General features: G+C 44.0%; 2 protein-coding genes across 10 annotated transcripts in view; both read left to right on the top strand.

The window, feature by feature from the left end:
- Nckap5 (NCK-associated protein 5) overlaps positions 1–14,801 on the top strand; it is a 901,285-nt gene extending 886,484 nt beyond the window's left edge. For all 6 annotated transcript variants that reach the window (XM_087581938.1, XM_087581942.1, XM_087581939.1 and 3 more), the window contains one exon: positions 13,362–14,801. In XM_087581938.1, the coding sequence (XP_087438064.1) occupies positions 13,362–13,637 (276 nt within the window). In that variant the 3' untranslated portion in view covers positions 13,638–14,801. The remainder of the gene's footprint in view (positions 1–13,361) is intronic.
- A 471-nt stretch (positions 14,802–15,272) lies between these two features.
- Positions 15,273–23,880, top strand: part of Lypd1 (Ly6/Plaur domain containing 1) — a 43,053-nt gene continuing 34,445 nt past the window's right edge. The window contains exons 1-3 of one of the 4 annotated variants that reach the window (XM_087581153.1): positions 16,305–16,452; positions 16,580–16,609; positions 17,918–18,055. In XM_087581153.1, coding sequence (XP_087437279.1) covers positions 16,383–16,452; positions 16,580–16,609; positions 17,918–18,055 — 238 coding nt within the window. In that variant the 5' untranslated portion in view covers positions 16,305–16,382. 4 annotated transcript variants of the gene reach the window in all.

Below are 23,880 nucleotides of genomic sequence, written 5' to 3'. Positions count from 1 at the left end.
TGTGAGTATATGTCCATTTGGGTGTGGAGGCCAGAGGTTTCTTCTGTGAATCATCCTCTTTTGCTTTTCTACCTTATTTACTGAGGCAGGATATCTCAGATACAGCAACCCAGAGCTTGCTGATGAGGCTAGTCTTGCTAGCCACCTTCCTGTAGAGATCCCATCTCAGACTTTTGAGGCTGCAATTACAGGTAGGCCTACATTTTGGTAGGTTCTAATGATACCAACAAATGTGTCCTCTTGCTTACATAGCAAACACTTTACTCACTAAGCTATCTCAGCTTCAAGTTATGTTTTAAACTTGAGGATGCATCTACTACCAGGAGTGGGGATGGGAGAAAAACATTTTCAAATGGCCACTTCAGATGATATCCTCCCAGATCATTTAGAAATGGCAAGCATGTTTCTGTGTTTATTCCAGTTTTACCCATCAGTATACCTTCCCTCTTCCCCAAGTTCCCTTCTCTGACATAACAAAGTTTGTGATATTCTTTTCATTATATAGTGAAGAAACTAGAGACACATGGGAAGAAAGAACCTCAACTGAGAAAACTCCTTCACCAGATTGGCGTAAGGGCATGTCTATAATGCTTGTGGGTCACTATACTTTTTTAATTGCTGATTGATGTGTAAGTGCCCTGCCCACTGTAGTTGGTGCTACCCCTGTACAGGGGGCCATAGATTACATAAGAAAGCAAGCTGAGCAAACCTTGGAGAACAATTCAGTAAGCAGCTTTCCTTCCTTGTTCCTTCCTATGTTGCTTCTTTAACTCATACCTTGATGTTCCTCAGGCTATAATCAGAACATATAGATCAAATAAACCCTTTTCTCTCCAAGTTTATTTGCTTCATGGTATTTATCATACTAATGAAAAAAAAACTAGGATACCATCTCTGTACAAAATGCCTCCCCATTGTCCCTATTCTCTTGCCTTTAAGTGACAATGTGGCCTGTGTGTGTGTGTGTGTGTGTGTGTGTGTGTGTGTGTGTGTGTGTGTTTGTGTGTGTGTGTTTGATGGCCATCCCTCCATTCCCATGAGATGTACTATTCCCTACCAATCCCAAGCTTCTTCTTACTGACCTTCTCTGTACTTTCTGTTTTTTGTTTTGTTTTTTTTTCATAAAATTCATTTTTGCACAATCTGGGTTCAAAAGTTCCTCCAAAGGTCATTGGGAACCATTGATCACAGTTAAAGACAGCATTGGAGTTAACATAGTCATAAAAGCACATCTCAGCTGAAAATTACTCTTTCACCTAATAAAACCAGTTTCCCCAGGAGATGCTAAAGAATTAGCAAGACCCCATTAAGGAAACAGTGGCCCCAAAGTGCTGAATCACATACCCTGCCTGGGGTTGAATGGAAAGAACCATTCTCTGTTACAGCAGGTCATGCTAAATTTTCAGGAGAGCAAGTGAAGTCATGTGTCCAGTTGAGTTAATAGAGGAACATAATGCTGGGAGAGTGTAATTATCCATGCTGGGTTCTGACCAGGTTAACAGGGTTAACACCACAACTCTTGAGGAGAGCATGGACGGGTCTCCAGAGCTCACCAAAGGTCTGACTGGCTGGTTTTACATCTCAGAAGGTAACTCTACCAGCAATACAGCACATGAGATATTATGGAATAGATTAATTAGCACCTCTGAGCAAAAGAAATGGCTGTGTTACCCTGGAGATGGGCCTGTCCCCAGTAAATGTGAATTAAAATGGACTTGAAGCTACACACAACCTTCTACTAAAAAACCTGGATTAAAATGCCTCTTCCCAATCCCTAGCATGAGAATGTGACAAAACTCTACTTGGAGTCTCTCATCCCAATGTCCAAGGTGGGAAAAATTTCATCTTCTGTAGCAGACCCATCTGTCCTGTGGTTAGAGTATGAAATGCCACCCATAGGTTTATGTTTGAACCTTTGATCGTCAGCTCATATCACTGTTTGGAGCGGTTGAAGAACCTTTAGGAGCCTTGCAGGAGGAAGTGGATTGTTGGGAACAGCCTTAAGGCTTTGTAACCCACCAACAGACATTCCTGTCTGCTGTTGGCTTTCCAGCAGCAGAGGCAATATAGACTGACACTTTCCACTCCTGCCCGCATGTTTTATCTTGCCATGGTAGACTGTGTCCCTTCACATTGTGAACTAAAATAAACTGTCTGTGATGGTGCTTCTGTCAGGTATTTCATCCTAGCAACAACAACAAAAATGGAGGGGGTGGCTAATACAAATAATACAAAACCAAACCCTGGGGTTAGGCAGCCTCCTTTATTTGACTTTTCTGCTTCTAAATGGAAGCGTCCTCTACATCTGCTGAGTCGCCTCTGTCCCATGTCTACATCTAGAGAGACTTCTCTGCCCAACCTATGTCACCATAGTTCCAGTCATCTTGGCACCAATGTGTTGGTGACTGTGTGCATTGAAGAGCCAGGCATAGTGGTCCATATCTATAATCTCAGCATTCAGGAGGCTGAAGCAGGATAAGTGCAAGTTTGAAGTCAACCTGGCAAATTTGAGGCCAGCCTTAAATACATACTGCATAGAGAGTTCAGGACAACCCTAGCCGTTGACGAGCCCAATGGTGACATAGCTCCATAAGTTGGGGTATGTTCTTCCAAATAAAGAAAGCTGCTCAGGATGGTACTTCAATCCCGTCATGTCTGGACTCACCCTGCATTTCTCATTCAGGAGGGAAGAGTGACTCATTTCATTAGCAACTTCAGGAAGGACTCTGGCAGCACACAGATACCTCAGGATCTACCTGCCTCTCTCTCAGGTTAGGCTAGCTGTCAGAAGCACACACTCTTTTATTGTGTATGATATGAGGTTTATGGGCAGGTTCACTCCCATCTCTGAATGTGTGTGTGTGTGTGTGTGTGTGTGTGTGTGTGTGTGTTTACATGCACACATGTGGGTATAAGTGCATGAAGAGACCAGAGGTCAACCTCAAGCTTCTTCTTCATTTGCTCTCTGCCTTTATTTGTTCAGACAGGGTCTTTTACTCTTTGATTGTGCTAGGCTGCCTGGCTAGTGAGCTGCAGGGACCCTTTTTGCTTCTGCCTCTACAGTACTGGGATTTCAGGCATGTGACACCTTGGCTAGCTTTTCTCAGTGAGATAGAGAGATGGAACTCCTCGAGTATCCGTACTTGCCTAGTAAGCTCTTCATTGCTTACTACCAGGGTAAGCAGCTCTCCTATTTAGAGATGGGAACCTCATTCTTCAGCTGAAGCTTTCTTGGTAAGAAAGATGATCTTGGAGTCTTCTGTCAGCCTTTCGCTCTTCCAAGTGGCTGAGAACTGAGATGAGGTTCAGGGGAGAACCTTAAGCTTGTTTATTAAGACAGTAATAGATGCACACAGGGCACCCAATTAAGGCTCCAGAGCATTATAGACAGGGAAGATTTGAAAAGAACTTTAATGTAAAGAACCAGACTGTCAGAGGGGTTACACAGCTAATTAGCACCATGTCAGCGATCTTACACTGGGTTCCAGATACCTACGGTAATGTGTACTGATTAAGGTCTGGCATTCTACATTCAGGTTGCTTTTTCCCCCACTCCTGACTCTCTGACAGATTAGCCATGCATGCATATTTGGACTAGCATTTAGACCTCTAGGTCTGTATTTTTCCATTTGTGTAATGGAGTTGATAATCAAACTCTCTCATGGGATTGTTTAAGGATAAAATGAGATAATTCATGCAATAAAGTCACACAGTACTTGACACACAATAAAAAAATACTTAGTAAGTAAAGCTGTTTGCCTACCCTGTGTTTTTCTAAGATGATTGACAGTGAATCTCTTCAGCAATAGAGAACTAAGAGATGCAGGATGTTAATTAAGACCCTGCTTGCACTAATTTGGGCCAAGGACTCTGGTGCTGAGAAAAGAAGCTCAATCGGAATTCCCCTGGCAGCTTTGAACAGCTTTCTGACATTTTACAGTAGGCACAATGTCTTTAAGATAAAAACCTACAACAAGAATTTAGTTAAAATGATAAAGTAACCTTAATCCTATAATGACAATTCATTTAGCTGTTTTATAGGTTTACTTCGTATTTCTCTGATAGTGGGAGAAGTTCTAGCTATAGAATATAACATGAAGGCATCTCTTAGAAGTGACTGCCACCATGTCCAAGTAGATAGTAGGTAGACGTGGATGATACATGACAGATGATAGACAGATATAGATGATTGATAGATGATAGATAGATAGATAGATAGATAGATAGATAGATAGATCCATTCATCGATTTTCCTGGTTTAATCCCTTGAGTTTTTCAGTCTTTCCTCAAGTATCCTCACATCTGCCAGAGCTTGTCTCACCTCTTTATCCTTACTAATATCAATAATATGGCTCTAGGCAAAGGTTCCTGCATGAGTATCATTAACAGCAAAAACATATGCTATGTGTTTCTGTGTTTAAACAAAATAAAAGAAAACTAAAACACATTTCACCTGAACCTTAAATTTGTGCAAATCACAGGTCCCATAAATGCCCCACATAAGGTACAGTTGGCTCTGGCCTCCCTTGCCTTCTGTGTTCATGTTAGAGTTCTATGAGAACTTAGAGAGGGAACTGTTTAGAAATGAAGTCATTTCATCTCACCTACTGGGTTGACAGTTCTGAGAGTCTGCTTGGATTGTCGAGAGTCTCTTTGGCATGTCTCAGTCAGTGTTTCCAGCTTCACACGGAGTCTGTCCACCCCAGATCTACTAGAGCAAGAAATCTAGTCTCAGGGCATATGTTGACGTACAGTAAGCTACAGAGCAGTGTTCTGAGAGAGCAGGAGCATGTCACGTGGCATGAACTGGAATAGTCTCCCATTTCTTCACTGTGTCCTAATTCTATTTACCTTTCTCCACCTGACCAAGAGCACCCTCACTTATGAAGCCTCCTGTGTGAGTCATAACCATAAGATCATTTATGCAGAGTCAGCAGTACAGGAAATTTGTTTGATTTAATTGCAGTTTGACAACAAGGTGTTAAATTAGTTGCAGCGTGATTCTCAATGTTCTCAAGGAGCGTTCCTTACAGTCCTTACTAGGATTGTTGCTAAGAAGTCTCTGTTTGCCTTGAAGACAAGGAAAGACTGCATGAGTGTACAACGGTGCTCATCTCTACCCTGAGAACATGTCCTCCTCCTGTCTGCTTAGTTTTGTTCCCACGTGCAACAGAAAGTCACTATAGGAGACAAATTTAATGCAATAATTTTTGTTTTTAATTCTGGTGAAATACAGCACATAGGAAGGAATGGGATGTTTTATAGAACTGACAAAATGCTTGTTGAACATTGATCTGTCCTGGGTTTATCTTGATCATTGTTCCTCTATAATTCTTATTTTCATTTATTTTATATTGTTTTAAATTATGTGTATAGGTTTCTATCCACATATGTACACATGGATACAGTTCTCAGGGAGAACCGAAAAGGACATGAGACCTTCAGGAGCTGGAGTTAGAGGCTGATGCGAGCCACCTGACACAGGTGCTGGGAACTGAACTCTGGTCCTCTGCAGGAACAATATCTGTTCTTTATTGCTAAAAGATAACCAAGATTGCTCGTTATCTCCAGCCCTATAATTCTTATTTTAGGTGTTAATCTTAAAGACACTATTGACTAAAACTTCTTAAGTGCTTTTTCAAGGTGAACGTTAAGAACCAGGGCTCTGCAAGCACATTGCCACCCTCCAGTAGCACTACAGCAGGACCTTAAATGAGTTCTGAAACTTCCCTGAGCCTCATGGCTATAAATAGAGATGCTAATGACAGCCTCCACATAGAAGCAATTAGAGAACCAGGCTCAATGCTACAATTTCAGTACTCTGGAAACTGAGTGGGGAGGATTATAACAAGTTTGAGGTCAGCCTGAGCTACATAGTAAGTTCCAGGCCAGACTACATTACACTTTGAGACCCTGCCTCAAATAAGTAAATATGGCTAATGAAATGGTACCGTGGGTAGTGTGTCTGCTAAGCAAGTGTGAGGGTGTATGTTGAAATCCCCAGAGCCTATATGAAGCCAGACAAGGTACAGCATGCCTGCAATGCCAGTATCTTATGGTGAAGTGGAAAGCTGAGATTTGACAAACCCCAGAAGCTCCAAGCCAGCAATCCTGTTATATGCATCAGTGAACAACAAAGAGTCCTCATCTCCTAAAAGGCAGAAGTCAAAAACTGGCACCCCAGGCATTTACATGCATGTTGTGGCATGTACACATGTATTCATTCTTACACACACACACACACACACACACACACACACACACACATATATATATATATACATATATATATATATATATATATATATATATCCACAAAAGATTATACAAATGAATGAATAAAAGACAAGAAATGGCAAAAGGTAATAATTAGGGAATGAGTCAGATCATCGCTTCAGTGTCCTTAGTGTCCACTCCAGGTGAGTGGGCTATCATCACTGTGGCAATTGTGTTACCATTTGCCAAGTAGATCATTAGCACCTTACCCTTTGACCTCAGTCACTCTTTCTATTTAAACTTAAAAGTCAATGCGGCTTCAAACACTGATAAATAATTGTCATCCGGCATGATAGCAGCTAGCCTGCTTCCACGTGTCCCTTTGCAGAGGCAAGAAGAAGCCATAGTCTCCAGAAGGACTGGAGATTCTGGGAAGCAAATGACAAAAACGTCACAACCTAGTAGTGTCTGGCTAAGCCTTGTGGGGAAAGTTATCAGGGGGAGGGATTGGTGGCTAAGTGAGAGACATTTTCCTAGGGAGATAGAACACACACATTTCTACCCAACCCAGATAGGGACAGACCAGAGTAACGATTGCCCTAAGAGTCTAACTTGCTGAACCAATGAGTTTTTCTCAGCTACTAACAGAATGTGGGTGAGGGGTTGCTTATGAAAGCAGGGATGGCAAAAGCAGCTACGTCATCCTGAAGCCCATCCAAACACTGGTGAGCATTTGCTAAAATGGTAACCTTGGAGCTCTCTCCACAATTTACAGGTAGTTTCACCTGCTGGTGAACTTGCTGGTAGTTTCACAGCTGGTTGGCTGGTCAGGGTTTCTCCATCTAGAAGCTGTTAAATGTTTCTATAAATCTGAGGGCAGCCCTTGCAAACATAGATCAAGCCCAGACTCTGCAGTTAATTTCTACATTTGGAGTGTTAGTGAGGTATGTCAGACCATGCCAGTGCCTGAGTATGGAGGGCTGAAGGTTTAGCTGCTGAACTACACCTCAAGACAGATGGAAAGAACATTCTTCTACATACTACAAGCTAATCCCACTTGAACATTGCAGAAAATGCCAACTGAAAAACACAGATGCTTTAAAAAAAAAATCTAACCAAGGACAATCCTAGAGTCCAAATTCCAGTGGAGAGAAGCTGAGTCTGCCTCACTGTTGGGATGCCTGAGGCACCTGCAGTGCACCGCTGGCAAGCCACTCAGGGGAGACAGAACACAGTCCATAAGGGAGGTACGGAGGTCTGCTGTCTGTGTTTCCCCAGTAGAAAACAGCAGGGTCTGGGGATATGGCTGTGGCTCCCAGTCTCCTGTGTACCCAGGCACAGCTGGCATACTGCTGGGAGTTGGGGACGTGGTCCCAGGTCTGTGCTTCACCTCAGGGCATCCTTGAGCAAAAGATAAGGGCAGACCTAGTTGGGTTCCAGGTGAGTGTGGAAAATAGGGAGCCACTGGGAGGGAAAAAGTTTTCCTCTAGGAGATTTAGGTACAGGTCTTTACAACAAGGCCTCCTCCCACCTCCCCCCACCGCCCCTCTTGATGCGATTATTGCTGAAGAGAGAGCTCTTACTTGTCCAAACTGCTTTATGTGTACCCCTTACTCAGGGTTAACCAGGGATTAAATACCTTTTGCAGGAAGGAGTACCCAGAAAAGGAAGCTCATTGGCTGAACACTTGGGGCCTGTCTAGACACCTCATTGGCATGGAGGTTTTGTGCTACTTGACTGATTGCCTTGGTCCCCTCAGTGGGGTATCACAATTTCCTGTTCCAGAGCAGGTAGTTGGGCAGAGAGCCCACTCCATTCCTACCATACTTAATTCTGAGTTTCACAGGGTTTGGGCTCACTCGATCTCATTAGTTCTTCTGACAGGTGGCACAGTCCACTTGCCCCACAGAGAGACACAAAAAATAAAGAGAAGACTCCTAAAATTACCAATTCCTCAGGGATGAATCCCTGAGGAAAATTAGAGCAAATTTAGAGCAAATTACATGAAACCTAAGAAGTCAAAGGAAGTATTTTAAGAACATTGAATGGTTTCAAGAAGCATATGAAATAAACTGAATGAGTTCAAAAAGAATAAAGCAGAACCCCGGAAATGAGGACAACAGCACAGGGCATGAAAGTGAGATCAAATGATGTTGTTATAGAAATGCTGAAAACCTCAAGTCAAAATTTTGGAAGTGAGACTGAATTAAACTAACAACGCAGTGGGAAGCTTTACAAATAGAATTGGTCATGTGGAAGACAGGACTTGGGAATTTTTGTTTCCAATAAACACATCTCACTTGCAAAGACAAACACAGACTTGGAGTGAAAGGATGGAAAAGGTCATTCTAAGCAAATGAAACTAGAAAAATGAAGGTGTAGCCATGCTAACATCTAATTACTGAATCAATAGAAATTTAGAATATCACGTCATATTGCTTAAAATATAATTATCAAGTTAATAAAATAACTCTAAACATATACACAGCAAACATTGACAAAACAAACACTATTGAATATAAAAGACAGAGGGGCTGTAGATTTGGCTCAGTGATTAAGGGTTCTTGTTGGTGAGTTCAATTCCCAGTACTCATATTGTGTGTCTCACTACTGTCTTTAACTCAGCTCCAGGGAATCCAACACCTTCTTCTGGCCTCCCTTAGTACTAATACGCATGACATAATAAAAATAAAATAAATCTTAAATAATAAGTAAACACTGTTGACCTCAACATGCAGCAGTAAATAAGGAAAAGCTTACATCTCCCCCTAAAATCTGTGATAAGACAAAGATGCCCATTACCTCTGCATTTATTCAATACAATGCTTGAAGTCTTTTGCTATAGCAGTAACACAGGAAAAGGGAATAAAGCGGCATGAATTGGAAAAGAATGTAATTATTTCTATTTGCACATGATTTAATCCTACACACAAGAAATTCTACCAGAAATAAAATGGGAGGATAGAATGGAAATAGTGAGAAAGGGGAGAAAAGGGAGAAAGAGGGCTAACTATGGTCAAAGTAAAAGATGCACCTGCATGAAAATGTCTCCATGCAAGGCCATCATTACGTCCCATGACTATGCACCAATAAAGCATAGAACAGGAAAAGAGACAAAAAGGAAAGTACACAATACAGAGCCTGTTCCACGAGCTCAGACAAGGCAGGTGTTGCAGTGATATGCACGATCAGTTTCTCTTTATTTTTGTCACTGTTCTTTTTTAATTTTTTTCTTATGGTCAAAAGAATAAAAATCAGATAATTTTAATTAATGTTTCACTTTTGAAATAAAAAATTCTGGACACATATTTCTGACGTTCGACATAGCCCATGTTCCTGGACCACCATCTTTACCATTTCCTGGGGCTCCCATGGTAAGGCCAGGTTAAGAGTGGTCTTTCTTGTCTCTTACCCTGAGTGTGTTGGGGTAAGAAACAATGCACACATTTTATCTACAATGAGAAGGGGGTTTTCCTTAGAATGGTCTTTCTCTCCATAACCTCATTGCCAGAGTCCGATCTTCAGACAAATAGGCAGATAGATACACAATTATTTAGGTAAATTCTAGAAATAGATGATAGATGGATAGACACATATAGACAAAAATATATTATACATACATACATTACACACACACAGTTTGTTTCTTCTTGCTACTATTTTATTTTCAAGCTGTCTTTATTAGGGTTACTATTGCTGAGGTAAAACCCCATGCCTGGAAAGCAAGTTGAGGAGAAAAAAGGGGTCATTCGGCCTAAGCTTCTTCATCACAGTGGAAAACAGAACAGGAACCCAAACAAATCAGAAACCTGGAGGAAGGGATGATGCAGAGGCCACAGAGGAGTGGTGCTTACTGGCTTGCTCCTTGTAGCTGTCTCAGTCTGCTCTGTTGTAGCACGCAGGGCTACCAACCCAGGGACGTCATACCCATGCTGGCCCAGCCCTCCCCATTAATCGCTAATTAAGAAAATCTACAGGGTTGTCTGCAGCAATATCTTATGAAGGCCCTTTCTCAATTGAGGCTCCCTCCTCTCTGGTGATTCCAGGTTATGTCAAGTTGACATAAAACTAGCTGGAACAAGTGTATATTGCATACTGAGCCCGTGTCAGAATCGCGCTTTGAGCTTGTATGGAACAGGTGCCAGGGCGCCAGCTTTCTGATGCAGTAGGTTCGGATAAGCACCGTGACATTGCATTTTCAACAAGGTCCTTGATGGGATAGTGACTTCTGATTGTCTGGAGAGTGAACCCTGAGAACCACTGTCATGGGCTAATAATCCTACTCTGTGTATGTGTGTGTGTGTGTGTGTGTGTGTGTGTGTGTGTGTGTGTGTGTCCCACTGAGTTTTGTTAGGGGTGTATACAGACACATGGGGGAGCATGTTGACAGCAGCAACTTACCAGTGACTGTGTCACTCAGACAAGTACACCAAGCAGCTTCTATGTGGCTAGAACTGTGGGTGCTTTGTTTCTAGACTTTCCTTCAGTGCTTACAAACAGTCCACCTTGTCGGCACTTACAGCCGGGGAAAGGCTCTGTCCTCCGGTTGTTCCCACCTCGCAGGTCTTTAGCTTCCTTCTGTAGTTTTTGTAATACGTGTTTGTTGAATGAATCTGAGATCCACCTAGACCAGGTACAGATGGGGGAAATGCGCATGTTTTTTGAAAAGGAGTAGCGCACCCAGGTGATGAGAAATTGCACAGAGGGTCCTTTATTCACATAAAGTGTACATATATACTCATATTCCGTTATAGAAATAAGCATTTGCTCTCTCCAAGCCACATCCTACTCTCTGCCCTTTGCTAATCCTGTGCAATGTAATTTAGAGGGGCTAGGGATCAAAGGCTTAAAACTTAGCAGAACATAAAAAGCACATTAGTTTGATTTCTTACTGATTGTCCGTGCTCGGCTAGGAATCTGTGGATCAGCCACTCACCATGGTTTCAGGGCAACCATTTGAGATTGAAAACCACTTCTACGAGTAATACTTCAGCACTAACTCAAAGCACATGCCGAAAGTCTTTCCATTTAATGACCCCGTTCTCCATAGTAGAGAAACTGCCAGCACTGGCCCTCAGAACACCAAAGATGTCCACTCCGTATTGTCCACCCCATATCTCTTTTCTCTCTCCCATGGGTCCTTAGCAATTAACAGTCTACAGGTCGTGGGTGCATCTGTCTCCATCATTTCCCTCATGCCATTTATAAGAGCAGTATAACTGTATGGGTGCCTGGGGTAGGGCAGAAGAAGGGACTGTATGTATTCAAGATGTATTGACAAGTCATTGAAATACAAGATTTGAGTAAGAACATTTTTAAAACGACCATGATTTTTTTCCCTATTTTAATGGAAGGCCATAGATTCATCAGAAGGAATAAAAGTGCCACCCCCACCCCAACACACACAAAACAAGCCTGACACCAGACCACTCTGCTATGCAGAGAAGCTTCAGCCCAGTAACCATCAGGCTGAACCACCCTGAGCATGATCAGCAGGGACAATGTAAGAGACAGGAAAGGAGGGACAGCTGATCTTGTATTCCTATGAGTCTTGTCAGCAGTATTGTTTCTCTTTTGTATATTGTATATCCAAGTAGCTATAGAAAAGAGTTTTGACTTCTTGCTACAGTGACTAAAGTTTGAGTTGATGAACACACTAAATACTGAGAGAGAGAGAGAGAGAGAGAGAGAGAGAGAGAGAGAGAGAGAGAGAGAGAATGAATGAGAAAGAATGTGCATGCGTGTGTGTAGAGAAAGAGAACTTGGAATGTCATTCTGGCACTGTCCGGTCCATGTCATCTATTTGTTTCAGTTTTGATTTGGGGTATACTCTTTCTCTAAAGATGGATTCTCTCTGGCCTAGGACTTACTAAGTAGGCTGGACTGGCTGGCTCCAGAGCCCAAAAAGCCTCCTTTCTCTGCTTACACAGCACTTGGATTCGTGTTGTGTGCCATCACACTCATTTCTTTTACACGGTTTCTGAGGATCAATCCCAGGTCCTTATGCTTGCAACAAAGTAATACACTGACTGAGCCATCTCCCCAGACACAGTTGTGAAACTGACAGTGTGTGTTTATAATTAAGACTATTGTCTATCAACTAAAAGGAAATGAAACTGTAAAAAGTAACACATGGACCCAAAAGCTAAATCAAAACGAAAGGTTCACTTTTCTGAAAGCCTAATAGAGTCTGTTAAGTGCCTTTGACCTAGTGGAGGATTAACCGGTGGTTCTTGCTAGCACATTTAAGTCCCTGTTGCTGCTTTTCCCTGTGGTGGTGGAATTCTTACCTCAAGGGAGAAAAGCTGGGATGCTTTAGTGATTTGATGATTTTTCTCATTACCTCTGATGTCCCTGTCTCCCATTGTCCTCACCCCAACCTGAGCAGCGGCTTGAGCAACGGAAGACATTCCAGGTTACAGGGCACCTACAATGATTGCCTAGTGTAACTACAGTGTTTTATGGGATCCTGAAGGGGGGTGTGAAGAAAATCACATCCTTGGTATGAATTGGTATTGCTCAGTCTTCTGGAAGAGAGGGGTTACTAAAGTGCAGACCCGTTACTTGGTTTTTATGCCTCCAGCCCTTCTGCAATCTGTAGTCAAGGACTCTGAGCTCTCCTTCAGCTATCTCAAGTACCTAAAAGGGACAGAATTGAAACATGACAATATTCTTAACAAGCTTAATATATACTTACATTTTATGGCAATTTAACAGATTTTATGCCTTTTTTCCCCCAAAAGACTATAACTTCTGGCTGAAACTCAATTCCACATCCCTTTTAGGAAAAAGTACTAGGACTATTTATTAAGAAAACAGAGGGCTTTGAACTTTTGAAAAAGAAAAATAAGACACTTTACCTGTGCAAATTTCAAACGGATCCATTTAAAATGAATTAAGTGGCACTTAACTGGTTTGCAAATTGGGATCTATTTATCTCACTAAAATGATTAAAGTCTTGATTTATCCCTAAAATTAGCTTTATTATTGCATTTAATTACACTAAAAGATTGTTAAGGACTTGTAGGTTCTCTCTGTCCCTTCAAACTGTACTTTATTCAGACAATAATTGAATATCAGATAGGATAAATTGATTTTCTTCCAAAGAATTATGTTTCTAATATTTTCCTCCTTTTTTATTGCAGGAACTGAAACAAGTTGAAGAAACAAAAGAAGATCCTGAGAATAGATTATCTGAAATTTCCCTGGAGTCATTCAATAAATTTAACAGCAATACTGTGATTTTATTAGAAAAAGAGCAGTCTCCAAGTGAGGTTGAAGGACAAAAGGAAGAAAAAGGCAAAGAGACAGAAGTTTCTTTGAGTAGCTCGGATAGGCCTGGGGTGGACCACGTGGAGTCTCTGAGTGACTCTCTGTATGATAGCTTCTCCTCGTGTGCAAGTCAAACTTCCAACGCCTAGCGGAAGAGCATCCCTCAGTGAGACTCATGCATGGTGCACAGACTCCAGAGCTGGGGATGCAGAAGCACTAACTCCAGAGAAGCTGATAGCAGCCAGTACACCAGCGTTTGCTTCTCTCACGGACTGATAAAAATCGCCTCTACTCACTGTGTTTCAAGAGGGTTAAAAAAGCAAAATATGATAGAGAATTCTCAATGTTTGCACTTTTTTTTGAGTATTTGTACAAAAGCTGTAAATTGGGGGGGGGGAAGAGAAATTATATTTGTAGGGGAAGAAGGATAGCAATAAAAAGTTGGCGCCATGCTCTTGAAATGATGCATTAAGTTCTAGAAGTCGATAATATATATTTTTTAAAAACCCCAACTAAAGATTCTGTGAAGGTAATCATCTTGGCCATCAAGTCATTTGTGCATATACTGTGTCAACTTAAGTGTGGGGTGGGCAGAAAAGGGGGGGGGTTTGCGGTCATCTCTGTTTCTCAAGGTCTGTTGTCTCTCTCCATTGGAATTTGAAGGGTGGTCCAATTTCCAAATTGTCTGGAGGACAATTGTGATGATATAGGTGTTCTCTTGTAGAATTAAGGGTGGGCACTGATTAGGTGGCACCAGATGGCCAAAGGGAGCAGATCTTAGCAGGCTTCCCTCCCAGCATCATCTCCCATCTTAACCGTATTTCTCACAATTCTGAGTGTTTATTGGTGGGTTTGTTTTTTTTTTTTGTTAAATCTCCCTGCTTTTTTACTATTATTAAAAACCTGGGTACTCTATTTGTCATATCTACTTTATAAAAATAAATGAATGGTTGGTGCTATGAAACCTTCTTACTTTTTTAATATCCCTTTTCTTATTAAAGACTGTTTATATGGGAGGATAAATTCTATTTTAAAGGTTATGTGTATTTTTTCTAGACGTGAACTATTTATAATTCCTTCTGTACAGAAGCCTGCAGACCGGGCAGGGTAGAACTGTCTAGGTTTTGTGGGTCACCTTAGCACACTTGTGTCTTTATAGAGTACTGTATGGCCAGTGTTACTGTATTTGTGCAATCTGTTGTGTTTGGATTTCCTTACCTTAAATTCGAGCTGCGTAAAGCATCCTTGTCTTTCAGACTTTAAAAATCCTTTTGTTTTCATTTCATTTCGGAATAAATGTCTTGTCACAATTACACCGTCTAAGAGCAGAAAAGAACTTTGTTCAGGGAGCGGTTGGTCCCGTGGTGATTATTTTAATCGCGTCTCACGCCTGCTCTGTGAAGAGGTTTACCTGGAGGAGTAAATAAGCCGACCCTTTTGCTACTGTAATAGTAATTCGAACAGTTGTTAAGATCCGCACTTCAGACAAGCCAGGAATGGACAAAGCATCTTTGTCTCCCCAAGGAATTAAGCAGCTAGAAATGAAGGGAAGGGGATTGGGGGAGAATGAGCCCGAGGCAGCTATGGACCGATCTCTGCAAAGGAATTAAAGAAAGTCATTTATGCCTCTTCCAAACCTGCTCTGCTGGCAGGATAGGGAAATAAATGATCACATCCTAGCTGAGAGACCACTTCCCCGCGGGAGACCCTACAGAGGAGGGGTGAAGCTTAGCCACGGGTTTCCACTGAGGCTCCCAAATCCCAAATCGGGAGTGGGGGTGGGTGGAAACGTGCGGGGTTGTGGGCGGGGGCACCAAGAGCTTCGGCTGCCAGCTCTGCGCAACACAGCCTTCCACAAAGCTCCACCAAGAAGGAAAAATAGCACCGTGGTGTCCAGGGAATATGCAAGGTGGGTCGCTTAGAATTGCCAGAAAGGGAAGTAGTGGAGGAGGGAGGCAGCCGATGGCCAAGTGGCCATGCTTTAGCGCTGTAAGGAGTGTGTACTCATAGCTGGTGGCTTGGAGGAGCAGTCAGCCCCATTTGCTTTACAGAGGGAGCACAGATCCCGGTGTCCACTTCCCAAGGTAGCTTTATTTCTGGGCTAGGCGACCCGGAGTGAGTCAATGCATCCCTCAGTGATGCATACAAGCAGGTGAGGAGAGGATGGTTGGGCTAAGCGAGCCAGAAGCCGTAGGGTCACCATCGTACTCGCAGGCATTCTGCCGGAAGACCCAAGTGACTGGTGAGGTGGGTTTCTCCCAGGAAGAGACGCGGCTGCGTCGGACACCCCAGGGAACTCGCTACCGTGCAACTTTGACAGGTGCCCGGAAACACCCCTTCGCCTTATCCCAGGCAGTCACCCAGAGGGCCAGAGGGCGACAAGTGATAGAAGACGCCGGGCTGGGTGGAGGAGACCCAGTGGCAGCGGTACTGGTTAGCACCGGAAGGGAACAGAGCACCTGGAAGGGAAGGGAATCGCAGCCCAGCACTCGGGTCTCCAGTTTGCACAGGACAGGTCCTGATGGCACCTGCTGCGCCCTAGTCACCTCCGTATTCCTTACCTTTGTCAACACTACTCTGGAGCCCAGCAGGCGCTCCTTTTTGCAAGGAACTGGAGGAGGTAGGCTAAAAGGGTAGCAGAAAGGGGTGGGGACAGTAGAGAGACAGTCCCAGCCTTCCCCGCCCTCCACCCCCACCACAACTCAGCAGCCGTCACGTGGTACCCGGAGTAGGAGGGGTGGGGGCAGAAGAGGCGAGACTTTTTTGGGTGCTCCGGATCGCCAGTAGTTCTTCAAGCCTCAGCAGCCAACTCCTACAGAGGCGCGGCGCTCCGCCCCAGGGAGCGCGAACCCGAGGAGCCTGGGACCAGCCTCTGGGAGCCCCGGGCGCGGGCGATGCGGGCGCCGCGGGCGACACCTGCGGCTCCTCTCGGTGGCAGCCGTCGCCTGGGCGGCAGCAGCGCGAGCCTCGGCAGCCTCCGCAGCTACAGTGGCCGCGGCCGGAACAGCCTCCGCTGCGGTCGTTGTCTCTGATGCTCTTGCCCGCTCCCGGCCCTGCCGATCCGGGAGGATGTGGGTTCTCGGCATCGCAGCAACTTTTTGCGGATTGTTCTGGCTTCCAGGTAAGAAGATGGAGAGGCCAGCTGCCTGGCCAGACACGCTCATGCCATCTCGCCATGCGTCCCTGCTCTTAGCCCCAGCGCGCCCAGCTGTGGTCCTCGCTGCGCTGGGGCTACCCAGCGGGAGTTTGCTGCTGGAAACTGAGACCCAAGGCGCTAGACTGGGACGTTCTCCAAGTCCCGCGCTGCAGGAGAGCGGAGAGCGGCAGATTGGCGCGACTCCTGGCTGCAGCTGCGTGGGGTACACAGTCGGGGATACAGAGCTGGGAGTGAGGAGGGTCCTTGAGTTGGGCGAGACAGGAAAAGGGGGGACAAGCCTCCAACCTAGTCAAGTTATCAAGTGTTTGTGGCCACCCAAGGGAGCGGCGACGCTGACAGGTGAGCGACTTGCCGGACAATCTGCTGCTGGGGGCAGGGGAGCTGCCCTCTCGGGCTGAGTTAGCTAGCTGTGCTCTTCGTGAGATCTTGGTAGGGTGCTAGGAAGGGGCATGCGGCTCAAAGAGAAGCTCCAGATGAGAGAAGAGCAACCAGGATGATTTGGTAAGTAACTACCCCTGATCCCAGACTCTAAGCTAACAGATTTTTTTTTTCCTTCCAACAGCCATGTTTTTAAAAGGAGGGTAAAAGGCAGGTCTAAAAAGGCTGCAGTGTGAGCTGTCCCTGGGAGGGCGCGCACATGCAACACACGCACTCACACTACGTCCTCTCCAACCCTCAGCAGCAACTGTCCCTGTCACTGATCGCAAGAAGGGACTCTGAGCTGGAGGGATTGAGGAGCATGGACACTTAGCATCCAGCGCCTCCCCCCAGATTACAGAGTGGTGTCTAGGAAGCATCACAGCCTCAGCCCAGGAACGCTGACTTACAAGATTAAATAAATAAAACCGAAAAGGCGTCAGCCAATGCAATTATGAACGGTGCCAAAATAGTGATTAACCAATTTTTGTAACCAATTAGCAATTAGGCTCAGACAGGAGCTCAAGCCTGTACCCCACTACTTTGATCTGGGATTTGAACTCTCACTGTCTCTTTGCAACTTCTTGTGGGAAAGGCCTGAGGGCTGTTAAGGGAGCTGGAGCTGTTTGTGTCTAAAGAAGAAATGGAGGGTCTCTGGCAGGGCTTTCTCCTCCTAGACCCTGGGAACTGATGCCGCCGCCCCCTGCTGGCTTCAGGCACCTCCAGCCCAACTGAACATCAGGATGGGAGAGCAGAAGCCAGGGCTGTACACTGTGAGACTGGCCAGCCAGGATGTGCTCTATGTAAGCCAGATCTTAACCAGTGCTTCTGAACCCCACCATATCTGTCCCACAGGGCTGGCGCTGCAAATTCAGTGCTACCAGTGTGAAGAATTTCAGCTGAACAACGATTGCTCGTCCCCTGAGTTCATAGTCAATTGCACCGTGAACGTTCAAGACATGTGTCAGAAAGAAGTGATGGAGCAAAGTGCGGGTAAGCGAAGCTTCCCCCTCCAACCTCATCCAGGGCTGGGACTGGAGGGTGTTTAATTTGCAGGAAATGATCCTGAGTGATGTAACGCACATGTGGATGTAACACACATGTGTGTTATGTGCGCGGATTCGCACGCGCGCGCGCGCGCGCGCGCACACACACACACACACACACACACACACACACACACACACACTGCTTAGCACAGATTTACTTTTTACAGTTCCGGGAAAATGAAGTTACTTTAACCTCATTAGAGTTAATTGTCAGGGCTTCTTCCCAGGGGATTCCTGAGAAGAAGTTATTGTAAATCAGTAGCATTCCTCTATTTTTATTTTTATTTTTTTTATTTACCCCTTTCACCTTCCTGGAATAAAAAGCTGATCCGGGCAGTACAAACAATATATGGATAACTGCCCCAGCTCCAGCAGCTCGACAGTAGCCTGTGAGCAATGTCAGACTGAAATATGAAGCTACTTGAAGTTCCCAGAGGTCAGAACTTGAAAAATGTGTTTTGTCATAGCGCCACACCATATTTCTTTGAAGAACGCTATAGGATCTTTATTTAATTTTAGAACTAATGCATCAAATTCCAAGCACAAATTGCCAAGATCTTCCGCAGGAAGGATACCGCCTCCCCTGCCCCGCACCCTAGCAGTTTAGCTACTGGCTAGCAGAGGAAAGAGACTAATGCTATACAACTGAAGAAGGGAGTTAGAAGGAACCGACTTCACTCTCGCTAGTGAGTCTTTTGAAAGGTAGAATCTCTCCCCCACTCAGGAGCTAAAACTAAAAACTCATCCCAAAGTGGAGCCAGAACTTTGAGAAAATAAATGAGCTATTGCTTCGATTCCAAGGTCAAATAGAGATTTTAAGGTTGCTGAAAACAAGGGAAATACCATCTTGGGATAGATGACATTAGGTGAGCCTTGTTTCTTGTTAGTCCAACAAGGTGCCCATAGAGCTCCATGGGTCATTAGAACAATTGATTCCCCTTAACTCCCTGGCAGAGCAACAATGCATAGAAGCTAGCACTGAGGACAGAACCATGGAGAAGCAGCTTCTTTGTGGTTAGGGAATGGAAGTCTATTGTTGTAACCTCTTGGTTGCTTACGAAGCCTATCTGGCAGCTCTTCAAAGCACTGAGCTAGGATGTGAGGGGCGTACGTGTGTTATTTTTTGCATGTGTATGTGTGTGTGTAATATGCGTGTATGTATACAAACATTCACATTTGTTGGTACATGAGTCTATATAGGTACATGTTTTGTGTACGTGGTATTCATGGCGGTATAAATGCATGTTTGCATGTGTGGAGACAAGAGGTTAATATCTGTGTCGCCCTTGATCGTACATATTGAGGCAGAGTCTTTAACTTGAACCCAGAGCTCACTAATTCTGACTAGACAACTTGGTCCAAAGATAACAGATCTCCAGCTCCAAAAGCAGGCATCACCTCAGGAGCCCTGCTGACATTCCCATGAGTGCTTGGCATCCAGACTCTAGTCCTCAAACTTACATGGAAGCACTTCCCCTGCCGCACCATCTCTCCAGACCCTTTGTACGTGGCTGTTCTTTGTAGTACCTTATTGGCTGGAGCGTATTTTTGAAATGCTATTCTGGGAAGTCTGAGATGTAACTGCTCTCAAGCATAATGTATCCTTTAAACCCTAGCATTGTTGTAGCATCTGGTGTTCCCGCTACTTAATGTAGTAGGACAACACAAAACATGTTACCACCGCCGAGATGGATGTGAATGGTTTTGATGAGTGATTTTCTTTGCACTGTATTTTAACTGAGCCAAGCATCTTCTGCCTTTCGAGTATCCGTAGCCCTCTTCCATGAAATAGACTTGAAGCAGACTTGATGGGAGATGCTGGCAAGCCTTAAGAACTTCCTCAGAATCCTCAAGGCTGCTGCTTACCTGGGGTTGTGCTTCACAACCAGGGGTGGGGTGGAGAAAAGGAGTCACTCAGAAGAATACTTCTGAGAAACACTGCTTCTTGTTTATGTACTCGTCCACGGTGATAGCCACACACTCCCTTTTCATAGCGCTGTTTCTCTTCTTGCTACATCCTCTACTCCAACCATACTGTAGAAGAAAACCTTACAACTTCCCACTTACCCACAGAAAGCATCCAGACAATCAGTCCTGAAGGGAGTCCTTGGTTTAAGTTTTCTAGCGACAGATGTCACTAAAAAGCTGTCGATGGCCACAGGCTACAGAACATAAGACTCAGATCTGAAGGTGAGGAAAAGCTATCACACAGCAATGTCAACATTTTTTTCCTTCTTTCAATGAGAGAGAGAGAAATGTATATGATATATATATACATATATATATATATATTACACACACACACACATACACATCACTTATACATATGCAAAGGTGCACACACTCAAGCAGGAGCAGGTGGAGGCCAGGAGGACATCCAGCTCTCACTCTCCGCCTTTTCCCCTTAAGACATGTTTTCTCACCTCCTGGCCGTCATCAAGCCAGAGATGCTCTTGTCTCTATCCCCATAGCGTTGTGGGGGGGAGGGGTGGAAGTACTCATGGCCACGCCTAGCTTTTTTAAAAAAAAATAGAATAGGATGCTGGGATCTGAACTCAGGTCTTCATGATTGTTCAGCAAATGCTTTTATTCACGATCCTCCAGTATTAACAGTGGACTGACCAACTAGGTGAAGCTGGCTGTCTTCATTCCTTGTCCATGACCTCTGCTTGCAACAGCCGCAGCTCTGTAATGCCCATTTGTGTTGCTGGGCATCTGTATTCACGAGCCACCTAGGATAACCAGGATGTAGTAAACAGCCATTGTAACACATGCCAAATAGCCCAAATTGAGTTTTAGTTTCGTCCTTCGTATAAACTTTTTAAACTTACATTTATTTATTTCCTTAAGGTGGAGGTGGTATACATAGCACAGCTTACACGTCTCTGGAGGTCAGAGGTCAGAGGACAACTTTCAAGAACCAGTTCTCTCCTCCACCATTCTCCCTTCCACCTTTTTCCCCTGGGAAATGTGGGTCCCGGCCCCAACCTTAATCTTGGTATCAAAACAAACAAACAAGATAGAAGCAATGAATGACTCCAAAAGGGAAGCCAGTTATGAGGTATTCCTTCATTTTTTGCTTGTTTGTTTCCTGTCCCTGTAACAAAATATTCTAAGAACTGTAATTCCGTAGAGAGTTTATTTTTAGCTCACAGTTCAAGGCACAGTCCAGAAGGTCCATATCACTGCAGCAGGAGCTTGTGGGAGTGGTCCTGTCACACACACTCAGGAACCAATAAGGCCTGCTTGCTCTAGTATCCACCACTCCTCTCCTTTTCTCCAGTGCGGGAACATAGTCAGGGAACAGCCGTGCCCAGGACTGAGGTGTGTCTGCCCATGTAAAGTAACACAAAGGTAATCCCAGACCGACATGCTCTCTTTCTCCTGTTGTCAAGTTGGCAATACTAACCATCCTACTGAAGAACAGTAGGTAAATGGATGCAAGGCATCCCAGTGAGGACTCCTTGGAAGCTAGGCAAGTGTGGTTACTGTTTCGGTTGATCCTGGTGGTTTCGTTCGTTTGTTTGCTTCTTGGGGTTTTTACTTTGTTTTGTTTTTTCATTTTGCTTTCTTGATTTTTGGGTTTGTTTGGTTTGGCTTGGGTGTTTTTTTGTTTTGTTTTTCCTCAGCAGAAAGCAATGCCAGGGGACTGATATCTTGAAGGCATTTCATATTAAATTTCATGTAATTGTTATAGACCGGTCAGCTCAATTCTTTTAGCCAAGGAGGAGGGAGAGCAACTTCAGTTGCTAAGTGACCACAACATAATAAAATTGTGGCAGCATGAGCTAACTTTCATTGTATGCGTTATCTAGCACTAGCCTCATGGTATCTTGTGAAATGCAGTAGCTCTCTTCATAATGACCAGTTACGACCCTATAGTTCAACCAGCTGGCCTACGGCTCCACTCTCTGTCAACTTCACCCTCAAGAAAAAGACAGGGTGCCTCTTACGTCGTCCCGTCAGGAATCAAAGCCAAATTGGTTCATAATGAAGCCTGTGCTGAGATTCTAGCGCAACAGAGCTGAGGAGGTCAGAGAGTCTCACCTGAGAGCTTAGAGGTATCGCCCTGAACTTCTGTTGAATTCAATAGCCCCCTTCCCCTTGAGAATGCTTATTCTGTGTCTCCCTGTTCTATGACAGGTTTTGGCTAAGCTCTACGAGAGACTCTGGGATGCTCCACGCTGAATTACTAATTTGGAGCATCATTTGTATGTTATAGAGAAACAAGGAAGATCTTTAAAAAGTTATATGCCTGGCCCCGAGTCCAATTTGTCACAATGCCACCTGCCAGCCTCTGCCAGAGGGAAATGTACCACCACACGCTCCCAAGGAGATAACACTGGCAAAAGTCTAAGGATTAAGATGTTTTTTTTTTTTTATGTCAGTCAAGTTCGTCTGGAAGGACAAGTGGACAGGCTACAAAGTGTATATTGAAAGAATCAGAAAGCCAACTGGAAGGGATTTTTTTAATTTTTGAGTGTGTCTTGAACTGGCATTTTTGTAATAGGTGTGGAAATACCAGGGATTTATATAGACTAAGAAATCTTAATGAACTAACCTACCCTGACATTAAGCAGCAAATAAAAGACAGTCTCCCTGCCTGCCCCATCCCCAAACACCGGCAATATGACATGGCCAAGCCTTCAGTTGATCTTTGCTGGCTTAAGTCTGCAAACCAGTTCTTATGAATTTTGAGAAAGGTAAATTTAATTTCCATGGCAGTGCACTTAAATTAACCTTTGCCTCTCCTCTAGAGTGGTGCCCCTGTTAGGATCTCATGTTGTTTCCTGATGCTCTTTTTCCCTTAGTCATTTCTAGAATAATAAAGTGCGGGTTCTGGGGAAGAGAGGTCTCCTATCCGCCCTAATCGATGGTTAAATGTTTGTCTGACTGATAGCCCCCCTCCCAGCTCTGCTCTTCATGGGTTGGTGTTTCTAAGCAGCGTCGTCCTTGAGAATCACATTTATTTTGCTTATTTATCATTGCATTCCGTAAAAATATTTCAAATATTGATTTTCATTTCAGAAGAGAAGCCTGCCCCCAACCTTCCAGTATGAATTTTTAAACCAGGGTATAAAGAATACGAATTTGCATTTGTTTGACAGTGCAATCTTGTAATTAGAGTTTTTCCTCTTGACTAGATACAGTGAAAGGGGCATAATTTAATTTTTATAGACTAGCCAATTTCTGCCCTTACTAAAATATAGGTCTGTCAGTGAGCAAACTGTTACAGGTTCTCCTAAACCTTATTTAAAAGTTAAATGCAGTATATTGAGAGAAAGTTCATGGTCTGAATCGGTAACCTGATCGATCTTTCCACCCATCCTTGCAATATGCATTAATCTATTTGTCTGTTTTGCAATACAAGGGTTACTGATTTACATGCCATCCTGCGTCTCCATTATGGCTGGATAAGGAATGGCCGTTTTCCTTTTGGATTAGTTAGTTGCTCCTTAAGTCAAACAAGGATGGCTCCAGGCTTTGGCTAGGTTCAGTTCATGTCTTGTTTTCTCGTGAGCTAAATGAGGAACAATGAGAGAGCAGTGGATGGACATTTGCTCCTGGTTTACAGAAAGGCACGAGAAAGCCACTGTTTTCTCAAGTCAGAGTGTGCTTAATTTTACCGTGTTTTAAAAATGGATTCTTGTTTGTTCTTGTGGGCTTATCAGAAACCACTCAAGCTCTGCTTGTCAATTTTATATCACAGTGTGATTGTCCATGGATTCTCTTTTTAAAACAACACACAAGAGGGGACTGGGGAGACAG

This window comes from Rattus norvegicus, chromosome 13 (assembly GCF_021556685.1).
Source record: "Rattus norvegicus strain SHRSP/BbbUtx chromosome 13, alternate assembly SHRSP_T2T, whole genome shotgun sequence".
Classification (NCBI taxonomy): Eukaryota; Metazoa; Chordata; class Mammalia; order Rodentia; family Muridae; genus Rattus; species Rattus norvegicus.
The sequence above is the reverse complement of the archived record's forward strand: the minus strand, read 5'-3'. Positions and strand labels throughout refer to the sequence as shown.